The sequence below is a fragment of the Phymastichus coffea genome, unplaced genomic scaffold (assembly GCF_024137745.1).
Source record: "Phymastichus coffea isolate CEN01 unplaced genomic scaffold, Cenicafe_Pcof_1.1 PCOF00065, whole genome shotgun sequence".
In the NCBI taxonomy this organism is placed as follows: domain Eukaryota; kingdom Metazoa; phylum Arthropoda; class Insecta; order Hymenoptera; family Eulophidae; genus Phymastichus; species Phymastichus coffea.
The window spans coordinates 792,947-815,668 of record NW_026706876.1 but is presented as its reverse complement, the minus strand read 5'-3'; the positions used below and the strand labels follow the sequence as shown (position 1 = coordinate 815,668).

Below are 22,722 nucleotides of genomic sequence, written 5' to 3'. Positions count from 1 at the left end.
AGCTTTTAATATAATCGAACCTGGGAAAAATTGAATTTTCCGCATGTAAAAGAAAGTTATCGATCTAATTTATTGCGCGACTAAATAACATTGTGGGCGCCAGTGTGAAAATGTCGAGGTATATACGCATGGCAGATTTTCGATTAATGAACGATTAATTAATGGCGATTATGCAGATCGAGGAAGAGGCATTTGCATAGTTTGATGGGCCGCCGCTGCTTCTCTGGCATGCTGACGCCCCCTACTCTCGCAAGCGCGGAATAGGGTGAAACTATCGGACTAGGTAATTTACAGAAAATGAGCGCAGAGCCGTAGAGTACGAGAGATATACAGATAATTGCCGCCTGTTTCACGTCTACCTTATCTTGTCATATCAACTCGAGCTTTACGCGCTCGAGCTTTCGGCAGAGTATTATTTATCAAGGTATTGAATAAAAAATCATGCTACTTTTTTTCAAGAGACCTGCTTAACACATGCACCCAGGCGGGTCGAAGATAAGTTTTATAACAAACTGTCCAATGCATCATTATTTATTCATGGAATAATATAGTCCAACGTGAACACTTGTGCGTGTTTCTCTTCGCGCGCGCATACGGCTTTTGTTGCTTGAATTGTTGATAACATTTTAAATGATGTTCATGCGCATGTCAGATTCATCAGAATACAAACACGTATACTTTATCCATCGCAATGAATTCACAAACAAAGTAGAATTCACCATGATGGTATAATCAACGAAGTTCTCTTTTTATTATTTCATTGACGAGTCGTTTCTGTATCTAAAATTTCTATGAAAGCATAAATGCCACACAACAACTTGAAAACCAATACCTTTTCGCGAAAGGATATATAATTATTATTTTGTCCTATTTTCTCTTTTTCAATGGGCGTAAAACAAAGACGACCAACAATAGCGACAAAAAGTTTCTTTTGCGATCTTTGCCAAAAGGCCAGCGACGGAGTTTCATTTTTTGCGAGCAAGCGTCGCTCTCTTTCTCTTTCGCTACAAGCGTAGTATAAATAACCCAAGCGGGAAAGCCTTAATCCAATAAGTCAATACCTGCCGGCCGAAGTAGTGATTGATGCCCGTTGCAATAATGCCTCCCTTGCCCTTTTCCTCTGTCACTTTGCGCGTTGAAAGTTTTCGAAGAAGGAAAACCGCCAAGATTAATGCAAGTCGAAGGGTCATGTGTTGTGTTTTATTTGATTAAAATATGTAATGCGCAATGTATTCCTCAGTAGCATTCGAGAGTGTTGCGTTTGACACAGCATTATCAGTTACATTTGACGCTTTGCACCTGCTTTGAAATCAAATCAGGCAAATCGTCTGTATATATATACATACATACATACATACATATATACATACATACATACATACATACATACATATATACATATATACATACATACATATGTACGTACATATATATATATACATACATACATACAAATTACCAAGCGAATGCTCCGATCGGAATTTCGCGATAAGCTGTTCATACGTAAGCTCAGATCGCTTATACGGTGACCGTATTTTTATATTTATATCGACTATGAATGTGTGTATGTGTATATGACCGATATACACACGATGATCTTAATCCTCGATTTTTATGAACTCTTTATTTTATTCTGCGATACGTGATCAAATGATTGTGCGACTTTTACACTAATCACGCCATTACGATTATATGTTAGCGAGAAATTCTTAAGCTAAGCGCCAACAAGCCTAACACGTAAAACATCAAAATTTATTAAAGTCACTCACGCCTAACTATCCCCGCAAGAGCAACAAAAATAGAGTGAAAAATATGAATAAAATAATCATCAGGCATAAAAAGTGGATATAATTCTGTCTTTTTTTCTCCCGAAAAATCATATGAACACGTTATATACGTCCCCAAATAATCGGGCAAATATACCATTACTCGACGGCGAAGGTGACGGCGACGACGACGACATGCGTGGCATTAGCGTTAATTGGCGTAAAAGCACACGGGCACAGACAGTTAGGACGCGGTAAACGCACTTTGAAGCGCGTTTAACCATCGTGATGGAGAAGGGCCATCGCCGCTACGGTCGTCCAAGGAAATAATTATCCAATCGATTTAGCCGATACGTCTTTAGCAGCTTCTCCGCTCGTTGCCAAATATTTGCGAGTAATACAGCTCCCAAGTTGGTACACGCGAATAAGTCAATCGATAACGCTCGAACGAAACTCGGATAATTACTAGCAGCTCGAAAGCTGGTCTCCTTTCAACACGACTTCTATGGGCTTTGCGTCCGTCAGAATAATGCTCTCTCCGCTCCTTTATGCTGTATCCTTGCTTTTATATTATATGTTTGCCACTCTATGGGGATGCATGTGTGTTTTCAATTTAGATGTAGATTAAAAAGTACGTGTTCTTCGGCACCAGCCTACTCCCGTACATATACGCGTCAAATGTTTTCAAATGTAAAGTGCCCTTTCATGACTGGTAATATGCCGAATGCATAAGCAATGATGTTTGCTGGGCTGCACCCTTCGCCAATGTATTCGTTATAATATGCGATTATATTACTGTCGTGTGAAATATCGGCGAGGAATTAACCACTGCATTTTTACAGAACTTTTAGACTTGCCGTGAACTTTAGTATAAACTGATTATTTATAGAAAACAGCAACAATCATTGAAGCTATACACAATACGTGACTATTGAATTCGCCAGTAAGTCTATCGATTAACTTTACGTAGAAAAGTTAAAACGATACAACAATTTTTCTTATGTTAACATAGAAAGCTACGAGTCAGAGTCACCAATTCCAGGAAGAACGACTCTCGAGGTGAAGCTACAGAGCTTGCAACTTTGTTTAATACTACTGTCATAATTTCTAGTTGTTTACTTTGAACGACCAAGGTAATAAAAGGTGATTCGTGCAATCAAGAATACTATGAGTTTGCGAATCTACACTAAGAGGAAGGTGTGCGATTATGTGAATAAGTAGGTCAAGGAATAAAGTAGACTAGATTTTAGTGATCGAATACTCAAAATGAAATCGTACTGAACCGGTATAAAATAACCCCAGTCATGAGTGAGAAAAAGATTAAAATTATGACATATAAAAACAAGAGAGAGAGAGAGAGAGAGAGAGAGATTTTGTTATGCTACTAATTACAATAAGAAGCGCGGGCTCGATAAGCCTGCGGTCCTTCGTGCCAGAGATTATTGAATGGCCATTCAATACTTAATAGCTACTCGTTTATCATGTAATGCCGTTTGCACATGTGCTAGAAGGAAGGTGCTACCTAGAGCTACTCAATGCGAACATCTCGGTCACGGGCATTAACCGTAATATACTACTCCTAACGATGGAGGTGTACCGAATTACCGCCGTTTGCGCTGCTTTTGGATCACTTGGATCGAAGACGCCTCAGAGGATACTTTACGTATTTTAGACTAGGCCGTTGGACGCCGATAGTCCTTGTTGCGGTCTCTGGCTCATCGAGTCGTTGACGCAGGATCATATAGATACAGGTGCACGCGTGCAATCGATGTTCCTCAGGAACTTATTGTAACACTAGTTTCATACAATTAGCATTGGTACAAGCACCAGGTTCGCCAAAACGCAACATAGAACACATGCTACGATAATGAGGTCTTGCCCATGATACAAAATAACGCAGCGAAGGTGATCTCAAATCAGAGACCGGCACAGAGGTCTACAATTAGTGCCGTTGGCGAAAAGAAACAAAGCGCGGACACTAACTTAGAAAGAGAGAGAGAGAGAAACACCCTTATTAAATTGGGCCTTGTTGTGGGAGGCCAGTCAGCGACGCGGAAGGGGTCGTAGCACGAAACTTATAAGTCCACTCGAATTCCGCATCGTCTGAGTGGGTGCACGTGTTGGGGACTCGGAGTTTTCCCCGGAAAGCAAACAGCTTAAATCCGAGTATTTGGATCAAAGCTCTCTCTCTCTCTCTCTCTCTCTCTCTCTGTCTTTCAAATTCTCCGATGAGCAAGTAGAGCGCATATGGTACGAAGGCTAGTACTACAGCTTGACTTTGATATCGTCCGTCTAGCTTGTTTTTAAATGAACCATTGATGCATCGACTGATTTGCCTAGAACGAATTTCAAATAATAAAATATTTTCTGTGTATAGGAATACTCTGCTGTTAACATATAAGTATTGATGGTAAATCGTGTGCTTATAGCTTAAACAAAGCCACAGATCTTCCCACGCACGAGTAATTACCTATTAAGTCTGTGTACACCTCTGATAGAAGCTTCACGCTTGTTTATTTGCTGCTAGAGCTTCTCCCTTCTCGTCCTTGTTCTATGACTGAAATTACGTTGACAGTTTGCAGTAGAATAATGAGATTTCATCTTAAAAGTTATGAATCTGGTTTGATGTTTTTTAGAATTATCCGTACTTATTATATTGCCAGCAAAAATGCGATAGGAAATTTATGATAGGAAGAACGAAGTAAAGTCGATCGATCTTAATAGGGTTATTATGTAGGGTATATGTGTATATATACATATATATATATATATACGAACCAAGTCGCTCTACCTACATATCAATGGCAAAACACTTAGGTATTATAGTCAGATTAGTCTACGGTAAACAAGCAGCCAGTCTCTCGCGCATTACTGTTATTACGTTAATGACACTTATACGGTCTATACACGAGAAGTCCACGATGGAGAGTGAGCACGGTAATGTTTTGTCTTCCTTATACTCGCTCTCTCGATGCATATTGAGAAAGGCTTTAATGCATATCGCGCACTCTCGTCTTTCAGTATGATCATTACTTTGCGCTGCGGATTAATCGCTTTTTGACGTCGCACTACTTTAATGCGAGACTCGCGATGCAAAAAAATTGTAGGTTGGCTCAAGGATTAAACCAGTTTTAATGTGAGAACTGGATGTCATGATTTTTTTATTTGTCGATGATGAACAATGACTGGCTTTGTGAGACGATACTCATTAGAAATAACTTTGCGCATGATCATTGATGGCAATGTTTATTGATTATTAGATGTTGGTCTTATTATTATTTGATGGATTCATAACAACAGACGTATATCTTGGTTCTAAGAAATTATCCCTCTTCGATCAATGAGACTATCACAAAGTTCCATCCTCCATTTTCTTCTTGGTAATTGTATGAAAGGCAACGATGCACGATCGATTGACAGGTTTAATGTGACTTGCGAGAACATTTATTATTTATATTCTCAAGTGACGGAGAGTATTTCAATCCCTACTTGTAACTTTCATGTATTGCATCTATAGACACTAAACAATGAATATGACGTTAATGAAGATGAATTGAACTTACGCTCAAATTCCGACAATTTTCTTCTCTCTATTTAATGAATCATAAGCCGAGTTACAGCTTCGATTTTTAATTTAAAATGATGCTCAAGCCACGAGTTGAATATCGATATATACTATAATGCAGCGAAATTCACAAAATCAAGAACGATAAAAGAGGTTAACTGATGCAATTAAATTTTTCCTCGTAATTCTTCATAAGTACAAGTTTTAGAAACGAAGATAATTACTGAATGTAATTTCCGCTGTGTACATTGCGTCTTAAATAAAAATCTGCATGAGATGAGCAAAAAAAACCTAAGCCAATTACGATGATTAAATTTTCAACACAATATCGTTCGTCTACCTATACACTCAGCCAAATTAAATTCTGTGGCTAAAATTTGAAAAGTCATCGGGATAATAGCGAAAGCTACTCTTACAACCCCATATCCCACCTTCGCACCTTCGCAAGCACTTACGCGAATTTGATCGCGAGCCGCCTTTACGTCTTCCGTAAAAATATAAATCGAGCCAAGCCTGGCGTTTAATAAATTTTGCATCAGCAGTTCTTGGATTCTATTACCTGGCGCGTGCGCACTTTGCTTTCGATATTGCCTTTGGAGATTATTTATTGGGCTACGGCATGGAACTTGGTTGGTATTCTTTGAAAGATAATTCGGCAATTCGGACGGGCGCGATATGTAAGATCTGGAAGTAGGCGGATTCTTGAAAATTAATTTATAATGTTTTCTGATGATGATAGTGACGATTGAAGACAATTAATGAAGTTATAGCACAGTGATATCATGAACTCCAGAAATAAATTATTTTTCTTTTTTTCTATTGTATGAAAAGAAAAGTACTCCTTGACGTACAATAAAAAACAAACAATAATCAACATTAGACAAAAAAAAATAAACTTATTCATTTATCAAACGAAAGTCTAAATACAAAAAGAAATCTTATTGTTCGATCAACGAAAACAACCAAAAATCTTTAAGGGTGCGAAAAGCTTCCGGTGTGAGCGCGAGGGGCGGGGGATCTCCAGCAAATCTCCCTTCTGAAGCTAATCAGAGCGCACACAATGACGAATCACACTGCTATCCCACTTTACCCCTTAGTCGTATGGCGTTTTTCGTGGTGGTAGCCGGAAAAGAAGAAAAAAAGCTAGAGCAAAGTAAAGCCGTTTGGCTTACACGACGTCACGAGTTAATAAAAGAGGGGCGAGAAGAGAGACCAGCTTGATTGGAGCGCGTAAATGAACTCTAACGAACTGACCTTTCTCTCTTTCTCTGTCGTTCTCTCTCTTTGTCCTTTGCACAACCAATCGACTTCTCACGTATCGCTTAAGGCTACCCGCTAAAATCGTCACCGTTACCACATACCCACTTATTATTGATAGCCAAAGCATATGCTTATATCCCACGTAAAATAAGTTTCGCGTCACATATATATATATATGCCATGGCAAGCGAAACAACGACGAGACTTACGCTCGACAATCCGCTTTTCCAAATTTCGCAGACAGAGCTCGACACTGGACGTTCTATTTTCTCTTTGCTAGCGCACGTATAGACACGAGATCTATACAACACGGGAATAGAGGTAGAAGAGGGACTAAATCCCATTGAGTGCATGCATGCATCCAATGGGTAAATCTGTTTTGCGCGCGCCAGTGAAAGTACGAAACCCGACGGCGGCGGTGACGACCACGAGTAATGCCTCCGTTGTATGTGTGGGTGTGTGGTTTTGCGTTAAATTATCGAGTCATTCTAGGCTGTTATACAACTAATCCGCTTATACTATTCAATGAAAAAGTTTTTCATCTGTCAATGTACTATTTAGTTTTTTCGTCTTTTGTGATATTTTATTTAATTTGGTATGTAACGGATTGATTCTGCCAACTAGTGTGGGTAGTTCGGGAATTGAGATCATAATTTTTAAATGAGACATCCGTTACGCTGTTAGTTTATTCATTTGATATTTCAAAGTTAAAATAAAATTGATTATTTGATTACTCTTACAAGTATTTAAGAACTATGCAAACAATATAAAAGTGATTTAGTAACGAACGTTTATCTAAGTAATCGTTAGAATATCAAAAATGTTCTTAAAAATGGTATAATGGTATATGTTATACCGTCCAATTGAATTTTCAAATTGCATCAGTTCGCCGTATATAGTGTCCTCCAACGACCCTCTTCAACAGAATGTACATTGCATCCTTCGCTTTCCTTCTCTGAGCTTGAAGAGTTTTGAAACCTCGTTAAACCCTAGTTCCATTTTGGGTGCATATACTTTCAATATCAAGGATTTTATAGCAAATATCCTCAGATACGATTTTCGCTTGACCAGAGTAAAATCTTATTCGTGATTTTCACTTTAAAAATGCCGGATGTCAACGACAGTTTTACCATCAACTATTGATAAAGTCTGACGATAACATTACCAGTTGAACTTTTCGCATACGTCAACATTTCAGTCGAAATGAATTTCAGAAGGGACCTACAAATCCAATGCACAATTAATCGAAACAATCGAATATCTTTGATTACACGTACATTATCCAAAAGTAATCAATCAGACTGAAATGAAAAGCTGCGCGGTAAACATTCAATTAAAAGTTCGTCTATTCAAGCAAGTTCCTCTTCCTGCTGAGGAAAATCAACGGTGCGCGTCCAATTGAATATAAATTCATCATTAAATTTTGGCCGACGTTAGCGCATCCATACAGTGCATTCCTCTTTCCGAAAGTTGCAATAAGCTATTAGGTCAATCTGATTTTGTGCGCGAGAGGCGCCAGTCATGACTAATGCGACAAAACCCGACCGACGTCTCGAAGCTTAATTGATTGCACTCACTTCTTATACGTACATAAACTTGAAGTCTGTCAATTATCGTTACGAGGGAGACGCATTTGCTTTCACACACATATACACTTGCAGAAGAATTTTGTATGGATCAAATTTTCACTTAGACTTTCTTAAAATAAAAAACGACACTCAACTTCATTTCAAAGCTGCACTAGAATTTCAAGTCAACGCCTATTTTAAAAAATAAAATCGATTAGCGTGCCCTTTAATTGAACGCATGAACTCTAAATTTTCTGGTGAGGTTAAATGACATTCTAGGTGCCGCTCTTATCTTATTAATAAAGTTGCGCGCTGCATCAGCGAGTTTTATCATTCCATACACGCACTGCTATTGAACCGTTCACTCGATAAAAGAGCCACGTCGCATTTCGTATGTAACTTCATAGTAAAATAAATGAAGTCATTTATCGATCGATTCATGCAAACAAAAGTGGTGGAAAAAGAAGATAGAGAAAGATAGAGAAAGAGAGAAAGAGAGAGAGAGAGAGAGAGAGAGAGAGAGAGAGAGAGAGAGTTAGGCGGTGAAATCCGCATAATAAACAGGGATAGGGCGGGTATAACGGCGATTTGGCTGCGCGTTCCTCGCGCAATTATCGAAAATTGCCAGTTGTTTGTACAACGAAGCGGTCGGCAATTATGCAGGCATTCATCGTAATTTATAGGCCGTTCGCACCAACCTGCACACACATACAGACATCCACGTGCGGCGTACATCAATAGAGAAAATGGATTGATGGTAGCGTATAGACAAGTTATACATCAAAGCATATTCCTCGACTGCGGCTTAAAGCTCGGCGCTTCTATACGGATGACTATACTTTTAAGCGTTGTCGTCGTTCCAGTCGCGATATTGCGCCACGTAAGCCGATTGTGTCACTCGATTTTCCAGGAAAGGCTGCTGCGCTGCTCTGGTATTCCCGTTAATGAGAGCAATTGAGCGCGCGAAGAAGAAATCACTCGAATTTGGCGTGCTCGCGCAGCGCGTCGCCAACGATAATGCCTGGCCATAAAAATTTATTCGTCGAAAGGAGGCTATTATAGAAACTGGCCGTCAGAAACATCGACGATTTTGCGCGCTTGTTTGCATATCAAAAGAATATCTCGAGAGATACGCGCGCGCGCCAAAGTCCCGCTAAAAACACGTTATTACACCTCTTCGGCAAACATCGGGCATTTCACCACGGTGAATACAAATTGTAAGAGACGATGGCTGAGACTGCCTCTGTGGTATGTGTATTTACGAGCGGCTAAAACCTTCAATTGGCACATTCATTAAGAACGACCAAGTGTAAATAGAAGATGCTGTCTTTATGCGAAAGGCAAGAATAATTATAATCGACAACGGCTCACGTACCAAGAATGACGTGCGATACTGTTACTAGACAGAGCAGCTTGTTATATCGTTGAGAGACAATCTATTTTTCCCCGCATCATAATAATATAAATGCTATCGATCGAAAGTTCATCCACCTCGTGGTCCATGCACAAATGATCTTTGTCCACGCTGTAGAGAGATGATGAATTGCTTGTACACGCGAGCAAATTAATTTATTTAGTAAACAGGCTGGCAAAGGAGCAAGACATTAAAGAGAAGAAGAGCTCAGCGTGCGCAGATGGAATTGATTTGCGTTGGCGGCAAGTAAAGAGCGAAAGAGATCACTATCGGTCCGAGACGTCGTTCGTACTCGACCTCCGTTGACCTCACTGACAGACTCCCGAGGTGCCAAGCCAAGTTTCAACACGTGCACTTCCACGAGCTTGCTCATTGATGAGATGGCCTCTCCTGGCTTGTCATCAATATTTTTCCTTCAACTTTCTTTTAGTCACAGTGTGCTTGCGAGTGAACTTTGCGGTAGCTTCCAACTCAAACAGTTTAATATTGCAAGCTCGTTTCAGTCGATAGTTTATTAGAGTTTCAAGTTGCTATAAGAATAAACTGATTATTTATTAACCAGCGATTAAATTTCTGACAGGGCAATTCACCACAAATTTCATAATGTAACGTATGAATTGGATCAGCTAGTTTACAAACAGTTGCAACAACGGCAAAGGCGTACCAAATAAAGTACATTTGTATTCCTCGAATATATCTTGGAAAGCTTAATTTTGCTAGCGAGCGATCGTAAATCCGTTGCATCAAATGGAAATTTCTTCTTGATTATCATCTCATTAATAATGTAATCAGGAGAAAGATTTCTCGAGTAGAAAAGCTCAGCGATCAAATACGATGCGCTCCTGTTTTTTCTTCTCAACCACAGCAGCAGTGAAAAGTCATCCCGCGGTTTACGTACTCTTTTCTCTGGAGCACGCACTCATAAAAGAGAGTAAGGACGTAATCCTGCGGAATAACGAAATTAACCTTCTCTCGAGAAAAGGAAGCAGAAAAAAAGAAGACGAAGTGACTATGTATAGGAAGCTCGCAACTCAGCAGCTCGCAAAGAGAGCTAACATGAGAGTTGCAAAAGCCAATCGGGCACCGATAAAAGCCTAATGAAACGCAAGTCCCGCGAAGCAACGATAAATTTCGTCATGCTTCTCCTGCTTACTGGCTTTCTTCTTCGCTGTTGCTTTTTACGAGCTTTTACGCGCGCTCTCGTTCTCCCGTGTACTTTTAAACTGCAGATACAGATATATATACATACATACATACATATGTATATATACACGTATATATACACACACACATAGGAGGAAACCATCGCGTGTGCACGTATTACTTATACATACTTTGTTTCTGGTCTCTATATATGGAGCTTTTGTGCCGCGCTCGCGTGATTAATGATTTTTATGAGGCGAGAGCTAAGCTCAAATATTGACTCAGTAAGAAAGAACGTAGGAATCGCCCTTGACGAGGAGAAGCTTGGGAAGGGGAAGAACTCCTGTAGGCTTACAGAAAAGCCTTTTTAGAATTATTAGCTTACGGAGCATTGCATTGGTCGAATGCTTATTTTATTAACGGTCAGTCGCAAACCAAGAAAATGCCGTAGGACTTTATAGCTTGCTAAGAACGATACGACACATCTTGCAGTTAGTTGAAGTTAGATAAGCTTCACCCGCCTACTTCACGCCAGTTATTTTGGTTGCCGTACACAAAGATTGGAAGATCGGTGCTTTCATTATCAAACAACAGCCCTTCCAGTTTGCACGACATAGTAGTCGGTGTAAGCATCAACAAAAAAGCCATTACTGCAACGCCTAGCGTTACCTCTGGCGCGCGTCTCAAGACTAATTGCGCAAGTTCGGGCGAGGTACTTAGGCGTGAGAGTTTACACAAGTCGCTCGCGCGACAACTACATAACGGCCCTATTGATACAACAGAGCAAGCGCGCGCGAGCCAAGTTTAATTGAATTCGTTCTCTTTCGCAGAAAACTTGCTTGATGCGTCTACAGCAGAGTGCTAAAGATCCGCTCCTCGTCATAATCCGTAGCGATTATAAATCGAGTTTGCCTCGTAATTCACCGAGAGCTACTGCTACCGCTCGGTTAATTAAGCGAAAGCTCGCGAAAGGCGGAGAAAGAAGCCTGGTGAACCAAGCGGCAGTGCTCTATTACGAGTCGCGTATTTGGACGCTCAACGCTCGCGCAGAAATACGCGACGCCACCACGACGCCACCTCTGCTTAATCATTGAACGGGTGATTGAATTCACGAGGCTATCACGCTTTGTCAATTTATTTTTCCCCGGCGCGTGAAATGAGCTCTTCGGCTTGTCCTCGCACGCCCTTTGCTCGAGCGAATCGATTGCTGCTTCGATTATAACCAACGGAAGCTCCGTATTTTCCGAATTCATTAATCGAGCGCACTCAATATGACAGAGCCAGATTGGGAGCCAGTTGCACTCGACGCCGCCGCACCATGCACGTACGTTTAAGAGTCGTAAAATCAAACAAGTATATCTCCACCTGAGCTCGAAAGATTTTACGATGTAGCAACGCAACGAATCGGCGTAAATCACAAGGATGCTCGTGTACGTGTAGTCCGCTATATATACGTCACGTGTCATTCTCTCTCGACAGAGCGAGGAAGAGAAAGAGGGAGAGAGAAAAGGACGACATCATTCACTTAAGTTCGTCATTCGTCTTCGTGTGCGTCTTCATTTTTTTCTCTTCACGCGTGCGCGTCCATTCCCCGATTCGTCAAGCCTCTATTCTGGCAGTAGAACGAGAGAGCGTTATCCATTAAATGCGATGACTGTCCGCAGCGCTGCAACCACTCCTCGTGTACGAGAACGCTTCGTATACGTATGTGCGTAAGACCGTACGAGCGTACACACACGTGCAATCTTAATAACGCTCGCAAGCTACGGCCTCTTTTCTTCATGCGATATGTACTTTGTCATGCGGGGCTATTCTCATTAGAACGTTTGTAATTATTGCACCGGTCGTCGGTGACGGATCAAATGTCCTTTCTGATGTTACAGGCTTTTTTTCCAAATGGGACCTCTGCAGTAGTGTGACGAAATCAACGGAAAGCTTTGACAATTACTCCGAGTGATAGAGTGTTGTGAGGAAATTCAAGAAATAATATGAACTGTACGCGATTTCATTGAACAAGGTAGATCGAATGTAAAAAGAACATTTTAATTTAAGTAAAGCTGCAGTAGCATGAATTCTGCAGATTTAAGCGCATTTATTTATTACTGCATTGGTCGTCAACGAGGTACTCCGAGTGAATTTTTGAACAGCATCAAGCGCACGCAGCTGCAAAACTCGTCAAGCTTAATGATATACAAGTGCGATTATATCAATTATGCCGTTCCAGTGTACGAGCTTGTTTAAATATGAAAATTTGATTTTTCATTTAAAAAGAAAAAGAACAATATACTTGCAGTAAATGGAAAATGTTACATATGAAAGAATAATAAAGCAGAATTGAAAAGCCCTGTTTATCATTGCATTTAGATATCTGCTTTTTTTATTTACTTGAGCTGTATAAACGGTATATTTAGTACGCATCATTAGTGGACGTTATTCTCTAAACATGTGCACAATTCCCGTCACATTCAAAACTCTGACTTGGAAACCTCAACAAGCTCTCATCGCTTTAACTAAGCAAACATCGTCGACTTCTGAAATGCAGATGAATAAAAAAAGGCTTCTAGACTTCTGTGGCACCAAATAAAAAGTCACCAGACGAGACGCTTCAATTACATTAAGCGCTCCGCGAGGTTACAGACCGATTGTTCGGCAAAGACTGTCGAGCATATTCGCCAGATGAGACGGCATTAATTAAACAGCCGCGCTGCAGCCAGCTCTACTACCCAATTAGCAGGTGTATGTCGCTCAAACAAGTGAGCGGAGAACGGTATATATATATAGCTCCTCGAAACATATCGACGTTCTCTTTTCTCTTTGACGAATTGGCCATATTTTTTCAGAGATATTGCCTCCAAGACAGATATAAAACTTTGGGACACACACAAATTGTTTCTCGAATACTACGCCTGGATCATCGCGATGACTAATCGGGCAAATAAACAAAAGCTAAGCCACGAAATATTACTCGTATCACCCCTCTTCAAGAATAACACCGATGTAGAGCACTTCTGTGTGTTTTGTTACCCCAAGCATTACCGCAGCTCTCGCACTTTACAAATATCGCACGCACGATTTCTTTTATTTTTTTTCGTTCGTAGTGCCAATCGCCGCAGACAAAAGGGAAATGAGGCGAGAGATGAATGCGCTCCCCAAAATCGCCGCGCCACACTCGCGTACAGCTGAATGGCTCTTGCTTTTCTCTCTCGCGCGCTCATTTTTCGTGTCTTTGTTCACGTGGCGAGCTTGCGGATTGGCAGCGTTTGTGTGGCACTTTAGAATGCAAACATTTTTATTACGCTCGCAGAGGACTTTTGTTGCTCATACTTTTCTCTTTATTTTTTTTCCCCGCTCGAAAGTAAATTGCTTTTTTCAAGATTATTTTCACGGTTACTCAACATTTTGCTTATCAGCTGAAAATATCTTCCTGTTTCTACGCGGAGTTGAACTTCGTATCTATCGTCAACTTCGCTATAAGCCTTAATAACTTGACATACGTCGAGAATATTCGTTTGTTAAGCATATTACAAGGTATACGTCGGTGAACTACTCGGCTAACTGTATTAAATTCAAAACTGGGTGGTTGTCAGTGAACTTTCAAGCATCCACTCACAAACTAAGTAAAGTTCCTTCTATTTCTAGAGTGGAAATTTTCCTTCCCTCTCTTTCATTCGCCGTGGAAAGCTGCATAACAACTTCACATATTTGCCTGCAAAGCCTAAATAAATTCAAATGGATCGTCAAGCACTTTACCATATGTAAGTAGGCTCGCTTTTGAACAAGAAAATTCGCCTCTCAAAGTCGCGGAAAATCTTTTTTTTGTTAACATACACATCAAAGCGCGAGTACATGCGTTGCGTAATAATCCAGCAGTTCCTCTTTGACACTGCGACATCTATATGTATGCATATACATATATCTCTCGATAGATTGCATGTTTTGCGCTCTTACACACGCGCGCGTATATTCTGTTTCGTTATTTTTGTCGCGCGCGCGTAAACGCGAGCCCCGTTAGTGCGAGAGTTTAATCCGAGCTCTCCTCTCACAAAGCCCCTCACGCAGGACTTCAAAGGAACGAGTGTATCGCGGCCGACGGGTCGCGGCGGTATACATTCCACAGTTCTCTGACTGTCGAACAGCAAGAAAGGGAATGAAGAAAAGCGCGCACGCAAGAGAAAGAGAAAAGTGTCGTGAAAGCGCATATTTTTCAAGTAGGAGTGCGCCTCTAATCGAGAATGACAATCGTCCTGTGCATTCTTATTATCTCAGTATATATGTACAAAAGACGGCATTGATACGTTGTACTCTCGCGCATATACGCACAAATGACTGTTTCAATGATGCTGCACAAGATAGATATCCTCGACGATAACTCTGTGTGGAGGTTTAAAGACGCTGCGCAACGCGATTACTGTTAGCGCAAATCTTCAGCGCTTTAACAGAAAGGGCTTACGCTTAATCTAGTGCAACAGAACAGTTTCGTGTTTCCAGGATATCGCTTTTCCTATCTCTCTCTATCTCTCTCTCTCTCTCTCTCACGCGCGCGCGCACACGTGCACACACATACACACACACCGAGCTGTCATCTTGCGATTATTGCACTCATTCAAATTGACAAATGTCAACGTCCTTCTATTCCCAAGCATTTGCATATAAAGAAGAATTTTTCTATATACGTATCTATGTCGCGGTGGTGAAAGTCGCAAAAGGGCAAAGTTAACGACTCAATTTCCGTGGCAAAATTGCGCGCGCAGGCTAATCTCGCTAGCTCGCTTTGGCTCGTTACGCAAATACAAATGAAAGGGAGATGAGCCGACGACGTAGTCGTGTCGTCGCGGTGCCGAAGACACGAATTACCGGCCGAGTAACTAGTCGTTCAAGAGAGAGAGAGAGAGAGAGAGAGAGAATGGTTTGCCAGAACACGATCTTGTTGAACATGGCAGGCTGGAATCTTAGCTCGCCGGAGGGCCCAATCTTACGTATACCTTGGGCTTTGTCAATCTTGTCGCTCTATAGTGTCGTGTGCTGGCAAATCAGCAAGGAATTCGATTGAATATACAGTAATAGTTGCTGTAAAAGCTTACCAACAATGACGGAGAATTTTCGTCGCATATGGAACATCTGTCATAACAAAGTAAATGTGTGAGAAAACATGACGGTACAGGCGGTTCTCACCATATCCTAAAACTTTGATCATTTCCACTACTCGCGATGTACTAACGATTTTTGTTGTTGCACAATTATCATCAACTGCGTTCTCATTTTGAAACTCGACATAATCATCCAATACAACGAAACTCTCTCTAAAGCACATAGCCACGCGCACGTAGGTACTGGTGCATTGAAAAGCCGGCAATTTGGAATTGGACGTGGGTATACGCGCGGAGCCGCTGTCCCGGTTTGTCCGGAACTCGATGCTTACATACACACATCACACCTGACCGTGTTTCCAAAGACGAAGTGGTGCCCGGCTGATTATTATTGCACACGTTAACGGTCGGTTTTTAACAACGTCCCTTGAAAGAGGAGATTAGTCGCATGTAACAAGCCTATGGAGAGCCTTTTATAACTGAATAAAATCGTTGCACGGCTGTAATGATCGCGCACTCGAGAGAGACAGTGGATTTACGCGTGAGTTATCGGCGACAGCCTGTGAAGATTGCCTTCTATTGATAAGATTAGAAAAGTCATTACTGAAATTAGGACTGCGATTTGTTTGCTTGTAGCTGCGATTTGTCGCGCGCACGCCATCCCGATATGGATCTCGTTTGGATAAAAGCATGCTTCATTTTACAGTTTCATCGAGAGTTTATTATAGTCGCATAAAATTTACAGAATATCGACAGAGTGCGACAGCGATTTAATAGAAAGCAAATAATTTTGTTATTTAAAGTCTATTAAAATACACCGAGGCCATAGGTGCTGCTGCAGCAGCCTCCAAAACGAATCGGCTAGCACTGACCACTAGCAGATAATAACATAATTCGACTTGATAATTATTCAGGCATCCGAATTAATGCCAGAGCGCAGAGTGACGTGAAAAAAGTGTTTTAAAATCGCTTTATTTACCTCCGCCCGCGGCTTAATGATGACGTGATCGCGCTTTCGCTCGCTAAAAACTTCTTTTGTGTTTTTTCTTCGCCGCATGTATGATGGCGAATAATTACTAGGCTTTTGCCACGTTTGCTAGCAGTGGCCTAGCGGTACTATCAGGGCTATTACATTGATAGATTACAAAAATTGTTGTGGCCATGTTTTTCGCATGTTTTTTTCCCTGCTAAGCGCACGTGTAGGATTATCCTCCAACACTTTTAATGGATGCTTTTCGTGAGCGCAAGGTGAAAAAGAAATTTTAATAAAACATATATAAGGAAACGTAAATCAGATAACTATTGTATCTAAGATTAATGTTTGCTACGTGTATCTACTCATTAAATATATTTTAAATGCTCTGTACTCCAACGAGGAACAATTTATTTGCTGTTAAAGTGTTGTTTTACGGTCGCTACTCCGAGTTAATTGAGTGATGCCGATAAGGGTGTTCGTTAGCCGAAATTTTGTTGGCAAAAAATATAATGTCTCTTGTGTCTTGGTAAACAGAATGCGACGTTCTGTAAACATCAGCCGGAAGGAAAGGACAAAGTCCAACCGTCGAATTTGCCACGAAAATGACGTAGAAGGACGAGACGATCATTAAATCGATGTGCCGTTTCGCTCTCGGCAAAAGGTTAATTATTATAGCTTAGTGAGCGAAATTATCGGCGACGTTCGAACGTCAGCTCTTACGCGAGTGAACTCCTGGAAGAAGTAGTTTCACGTATATAGCTGCCGTGCAAAAAAGGTGAACTAGCCAAGATTAACTTCGCTGCTGTGGGAATGCCAACTTGACCTAGGTTACACTGGCGCACAGGTACCACATCGCGCGTGACAGCGTCAAGGAGAAAAGTTGGACACTTCAGATCATAACTTTCAAATTAATTTAATCCAAATGTTTATTTAAGTATTTTTTAACTTTTCCAAATATTATGCTTCAACTTCCTTTTTTCCTCTCAAAAAAAGGAAGTATTCCTTTGAGGTGGACGCGACATCGACGGAGTCGCGCAGCGTTCGCGAGATTAAGTTTGTATCTTGTGTAATTAACCTCGACGCTTGCGATCTCCACGAATGAGCTCTTTGCACATAAATTCAACTTGAGCGACCAGCGAAGAGCTGACTTTGATAAAATTTCTTGGGTGCAGGTTCTTCATGAATATTTAAAAATGTTAACGTTACATTACTGAATCACGTACAAAAACTCGAGGAAATAATTACTCGACGAAAACTACGTCTATTTGATATTATCTGAATTATTCCACCAGTCGACTCATATATAATTTAACATAATAGTGACTGTCAATATATATAAATCGAATATACAAGCTAATGATCTGCAAAAAAAATCATATCACTTTTGAAACATTTCGAAAAGCTAAATGAAAAAAAGTATATTAATACATCAACGTCTCGATAAAGAAATGATAATCCCAAGCAGGATACACGCACATACACACATCTCCTTCTCTACCCCTCACAGTCTATTGCAACCGGTGATGTATTACTCCGTCTTCAGCTTCTTTCTTTCTTTTTTTCATTTTTCTCACGGTTGCCAAGCCAATTTTTAGCTTGCAGGCGCACAGGTCACGACGACGACGAGGCAACCGCAACGTCAGCAAATTTGTAGTTCAGCAAATTGGCAGCTTCCGCTAAATAAATCCTCTCTCCCTCGCACTTTTTTAAAAAACCAGAAATCTAATGAGGCGCGTGACTATTGCTGCGTGAAAGAGAGAGAAAATAATTAGGCGATCGCTATAGAATTTCATTTCTTCTACCAACGTTATTTATGAGATATCTTCTTTCTTTTATTCCCATACCTTTTGAATTATCGTTTTCATAATTTGATAACGAAAATTACGTTCGTCCAGGCTACTGTAATAACATCATTAGCCATCGCTTCATCCAAATAATCATATCTCTTTTTATCGCTCTCTCTCTCTCTCTCTCTCTTTCTCTCTATCGATCGATGATTAAAGCGCGCGCTAGCAGACACACATTTCCAATTGCAATTTACACGATTCGACATTAACAAGAAGCTGCCATATCTTACGGTCCCAATGAATCCTGTATACCTGGCGTAATCTATATCGAAGATACATACTTGACCGCGTGATTAATTATCACAGACGGTCAACGAATAACCAGTATTGCCAGTCCGAAAATACTTCGCGGATCCCATAAATCCCATCCTTTTCGCACGATCGCACGCCCTGACTATAGTTTAATTAAACCAGACGTAGTACGGCTACAGGTAGAATCTAATCAATCGACGTAGATTTTTTTTGTTTTCAGCTATCTACCAGGCGATTAGCTTCTCGAAGCCTGCTCTTTGGCAAGGAGTCGCTAATACGCATAAATTTTCAGCGAGTTATACAGATACTTCTTCGCGCGTGTGCGAAGATAAGCTATGGATCTTTATAAAATGGCTAATCGATTTTATACACACACTCACACCATTTCTCTAACCCCTATTGTTAGATGCCTGATGGATCGCAATTGAAACAATTTAAAATTCGTTTCTCACTTAAAGAATTACGAATGAGTCAGATTAATTCGCGAGTAAGAATAGCGTATTTATTAAGTTTCGTTTTTGTTATAAGTACAACACATCAATTTACTCTGCGATGTAACTAGTAAAATGTCAGTTGTTACAATTGAAATTGTCTGATCCAGTTTAACATCCCAACCGTGTGCAATTTTAATACCGTCACGCTGCCGACGCAAGCGATTAATCCGCGTATTTCATTATATTTTCAAAAATAAAGCTGCTTTTAGAAAATAAAAAATCAATCGATATTACCACCGACGAAGACTAATTTTTAAATGAAAAAACGTATACAGGCAGCAAGCACCCATGGACATCGATAAAAATCAGGAGAGAGTTTTAAGAGACCGCGTAGGATACACCGCTTCAATGGCCAAGAAAAAAGATAAAGAGGATTCCGTTGAAAAAGAAAGGGAATACATTTCTTTATTCATTTCCAACAGCCTATCTCAATCCGAAGATCGCGATTCGAATCAGCGTGGCGCTACCCTTCTCTAATCCCTTGCCTTTTATATCCCACAACAACGCTACAACATTGGTCCAACGCCTCCTCTCATTTCATTCTGGTTGCTGTGGCGATGCCAACTTTCGCGAAAATCCCGATACAACGACGGTCTTTCGGTTCCCGTTATTTTTTTTCCCTCACTTTCTTCTGTGTATAAATATGTATCCATATTCTTAAACGAGTATAGCTATACCAGCGTTTGTACTCAAATCAATATTTTCTCGAGTTTAAACTCGTTTGCAAGTTGATAAGCACATCTCGTAAACGTTGACGTGACTCAACCCCGTAAGCTAAGGACATTAAATAATCCGTAAATAATGAGAAACGATAGCTTCTGATGAATCTCAACTTTGTAAGTACGTCATTGCAATAAGTAGAGTTTATAATAACCATTATGATTCTCGAGGATAAAAAACCGTTCGATCCTTTGACAAAAAAAGATACTCGCTTCATTATTTTCTCATTTGCCTTGCAAAAATTACCGTCTGGAATAATCGTTCATCGACTCAAACTAAATCATTAATATCAATTCGATGTGCTCCTGACGAAATTACTAATCAAACAGAGCCCATTGTAAACTAGGTAGCGTTCATTGAAGACACAGAAAATATCTGATCCGATAAAGCCCTCAACAACAAATTTGAAAAACTCGTCATGTCCAAAGCACAGTTCCTCATGACTTTGCCTTCGAGTCGACAGCACAGTCCAACCGATTCACGTTCTCTCTATGATTCTTGGAGAAAGAGAGACAAACACACCGATCGGCATACCAAACGAATTGGTAGCCCCATATTTCTAGAGAGCATATATATACAATGAAAGTAAGGAGAAAGAACTAGTATAGTGCATAACTCACTTGGCTTATCCAGATCGGCTATCTCGGTTGGCAGGTTAAATGCAGTAGCCGATTCAAGCAAGAGTAGCATCAGGAAAACGGCGGCATCGCACCAGACGCACAACAGCAGCAGCAACCGCCGCATTTTCGCATCCCTTGAATTTGTTCTCTTCTCTATCCCGAATCACAGATACTATAACGATGGCAAAGCACAGTAACTATCTCCCGTACCGTATGCCTGCCCTTCTCACTCACCTCCGCATGGCGATAAATCCAATTGCTGCTGTCTGCTTTTTCCTTTTCTCTCCTTTATTATCTCTTACCCTATGCAAATTATGTGCGACTGTTTACCTTTTCAATATATTCCAATCGAATTTTTGGTTTTTTTATCAAGCCGTCACCGTTGGTTCGATTTAATCACTCTGATCGCACTTGCATCCAACATTTTTCTCTCTCTCCCCCAAAACAATAACCACAATAACAAAAAGCAATTTTTTGTTTTCCGGAACACTAGACACAAATACAGTAGTTGTTCCTCATCACTCACGCGCGTGATATTTCAAATATAATAGATTCGCGCGTGCGTCGAGTCACCTAGACCCGAGGCGGCTCGGCACTGACTGCAGGCGCAAGTCGCGTGCGCTGCTGCCAAACAATTCAGAGAGAGAGAGAGAGAGAGAGAGATCGCGCGCGAGAGAGAGAGAGAGTGGGAAACGAGGCCGGCGCTTGAGACACGTTCGGCCAACTCCGCCTCGCTTCGGACAACATCGACAATATCGTGCGCACACTCCGGCTAGTAGCGGTGAGCGCGAACCCCAAAATGCTCACGCGTGCAACTCGCTACGCCATGGCGAGCCGGCCCAAGCTTACTGTTTGATTTATCACGACAGCTAATGACTCGCCGTCGTCTATAATCGCCGTCCTGCAGTGTGCTAGCAGCTTCTCTCTCCAGTGATGATCTTGTAAAAACTTTCATTTGCCCGAGGTACCGCCTGCGACCGGTTTCATCGTAGTACTATTATGCGTGCCGTTAGATCGGCTTTTTTCACAACTTAGGTAAAATAAGTGGCCAAAATTTATGCAATATATTGTAAAATAAAAACAAGAAACGTGTTATACAGCTTGTTTAAAATAGCCGTGGTGGCTTAGTGGTTAGAGCACAGAATTCACATGGCGAATAAATAACTTTGGTGATTAAGAATTAACCTTAAATTGTTGTCCAGTAATCACTGATTGTACCTTCTTCGACTATGTATATAAGGTTCACATCAATTAACGAAACGTCGAAAAATTAACGAGTCCGATGCTTCTCAACAGTTCGATACTGAGGTACGACAAGTAATTTGTTGCTGGGATGTAGATGAGTAAGGGGTAGAAATAGTAGGATTGTTCATTTAAAAATTTAGTTTTCAGTGCTCATTGTATGTTTAATTGATTCAACTAATTTAATTAGAACTGTTTTAAACATAACTCTCGCAAAAGATGTACCTAATATCGTGGGCAGAAATTATGCAATAGGATACCTCCATCAATAATATTTCAGAATTATTAAATTTGTTAAGCAAAATAAAATCACTTAATTTAACAGAAAAAAGATTAGTATTTATCGAATCAAAAAGGTTACAAAGTTCAAGTATAGAGCAGCTCGAGGGTAAAAGCCGTTAATCCTCCGAGCACTAGAGCTGAACTAAACTGCATTCACAGATGGTTGCACAGCTAGATACATACTTTCGCTCGAAAATGGACGCAAGACACTTTATTGCCCATCTGGAGACGTCATGTCATCAACGCGCTTCGGGCGGTCAGTAAGGAAAAGATTTTATGGCGCGGCTTAGGCTTTCTTTTAGTCAAAGATTCAAAATACTCGAACAGCACTTTGTGCTCGCTTGCGCATATATAAACAAAAATTCTAGATATATCATAATTTTCCATTCTATAATAAAACGTGTCAGAAGCTCATGTATATGTGAGCAAAAATGTCACCAACAGAAATAAACATCACGTTGCAACACATTAGATTGGCCATTAAGC

At 40.6% G+C, this 22,722-nt stretch overlaps 1 protein-coding gene across 4 annotated transcripts in view; it reads right to left on the bottom strand.

Moving 5' to 3' along the window:
- Positions 1–21,290, bottom strand: part of LOC131667343 (protein turtle-like) — an 80,020-nt gene extending 58,730 nt beyond the window's left edge. For all 4 annotated transcript variants that reach the window (XM_058940679.1, XM_058940681.1, XM_058940680.1 and 1 more), the window contains exons 1-2: positions 20,947–21,290; positions 20,713–20,884 (exon numbers count right to left, since the gene is read on the bottom strand). In XM_058940679.1, coding sequence (XP_058796662.1) covers positions 20,713–20,836 — 124 coding nt within the window. In that variant the 5' untranslated portion in view covers positions 20,837–20,884; positions 20,947–21,290. The remainder of the gene's footprint in view (positions 1–20,712; positions 20,885–20,946) is intronic.
- Positions 21,291–22,722: the final 1,432 nt, after the last annotated feature.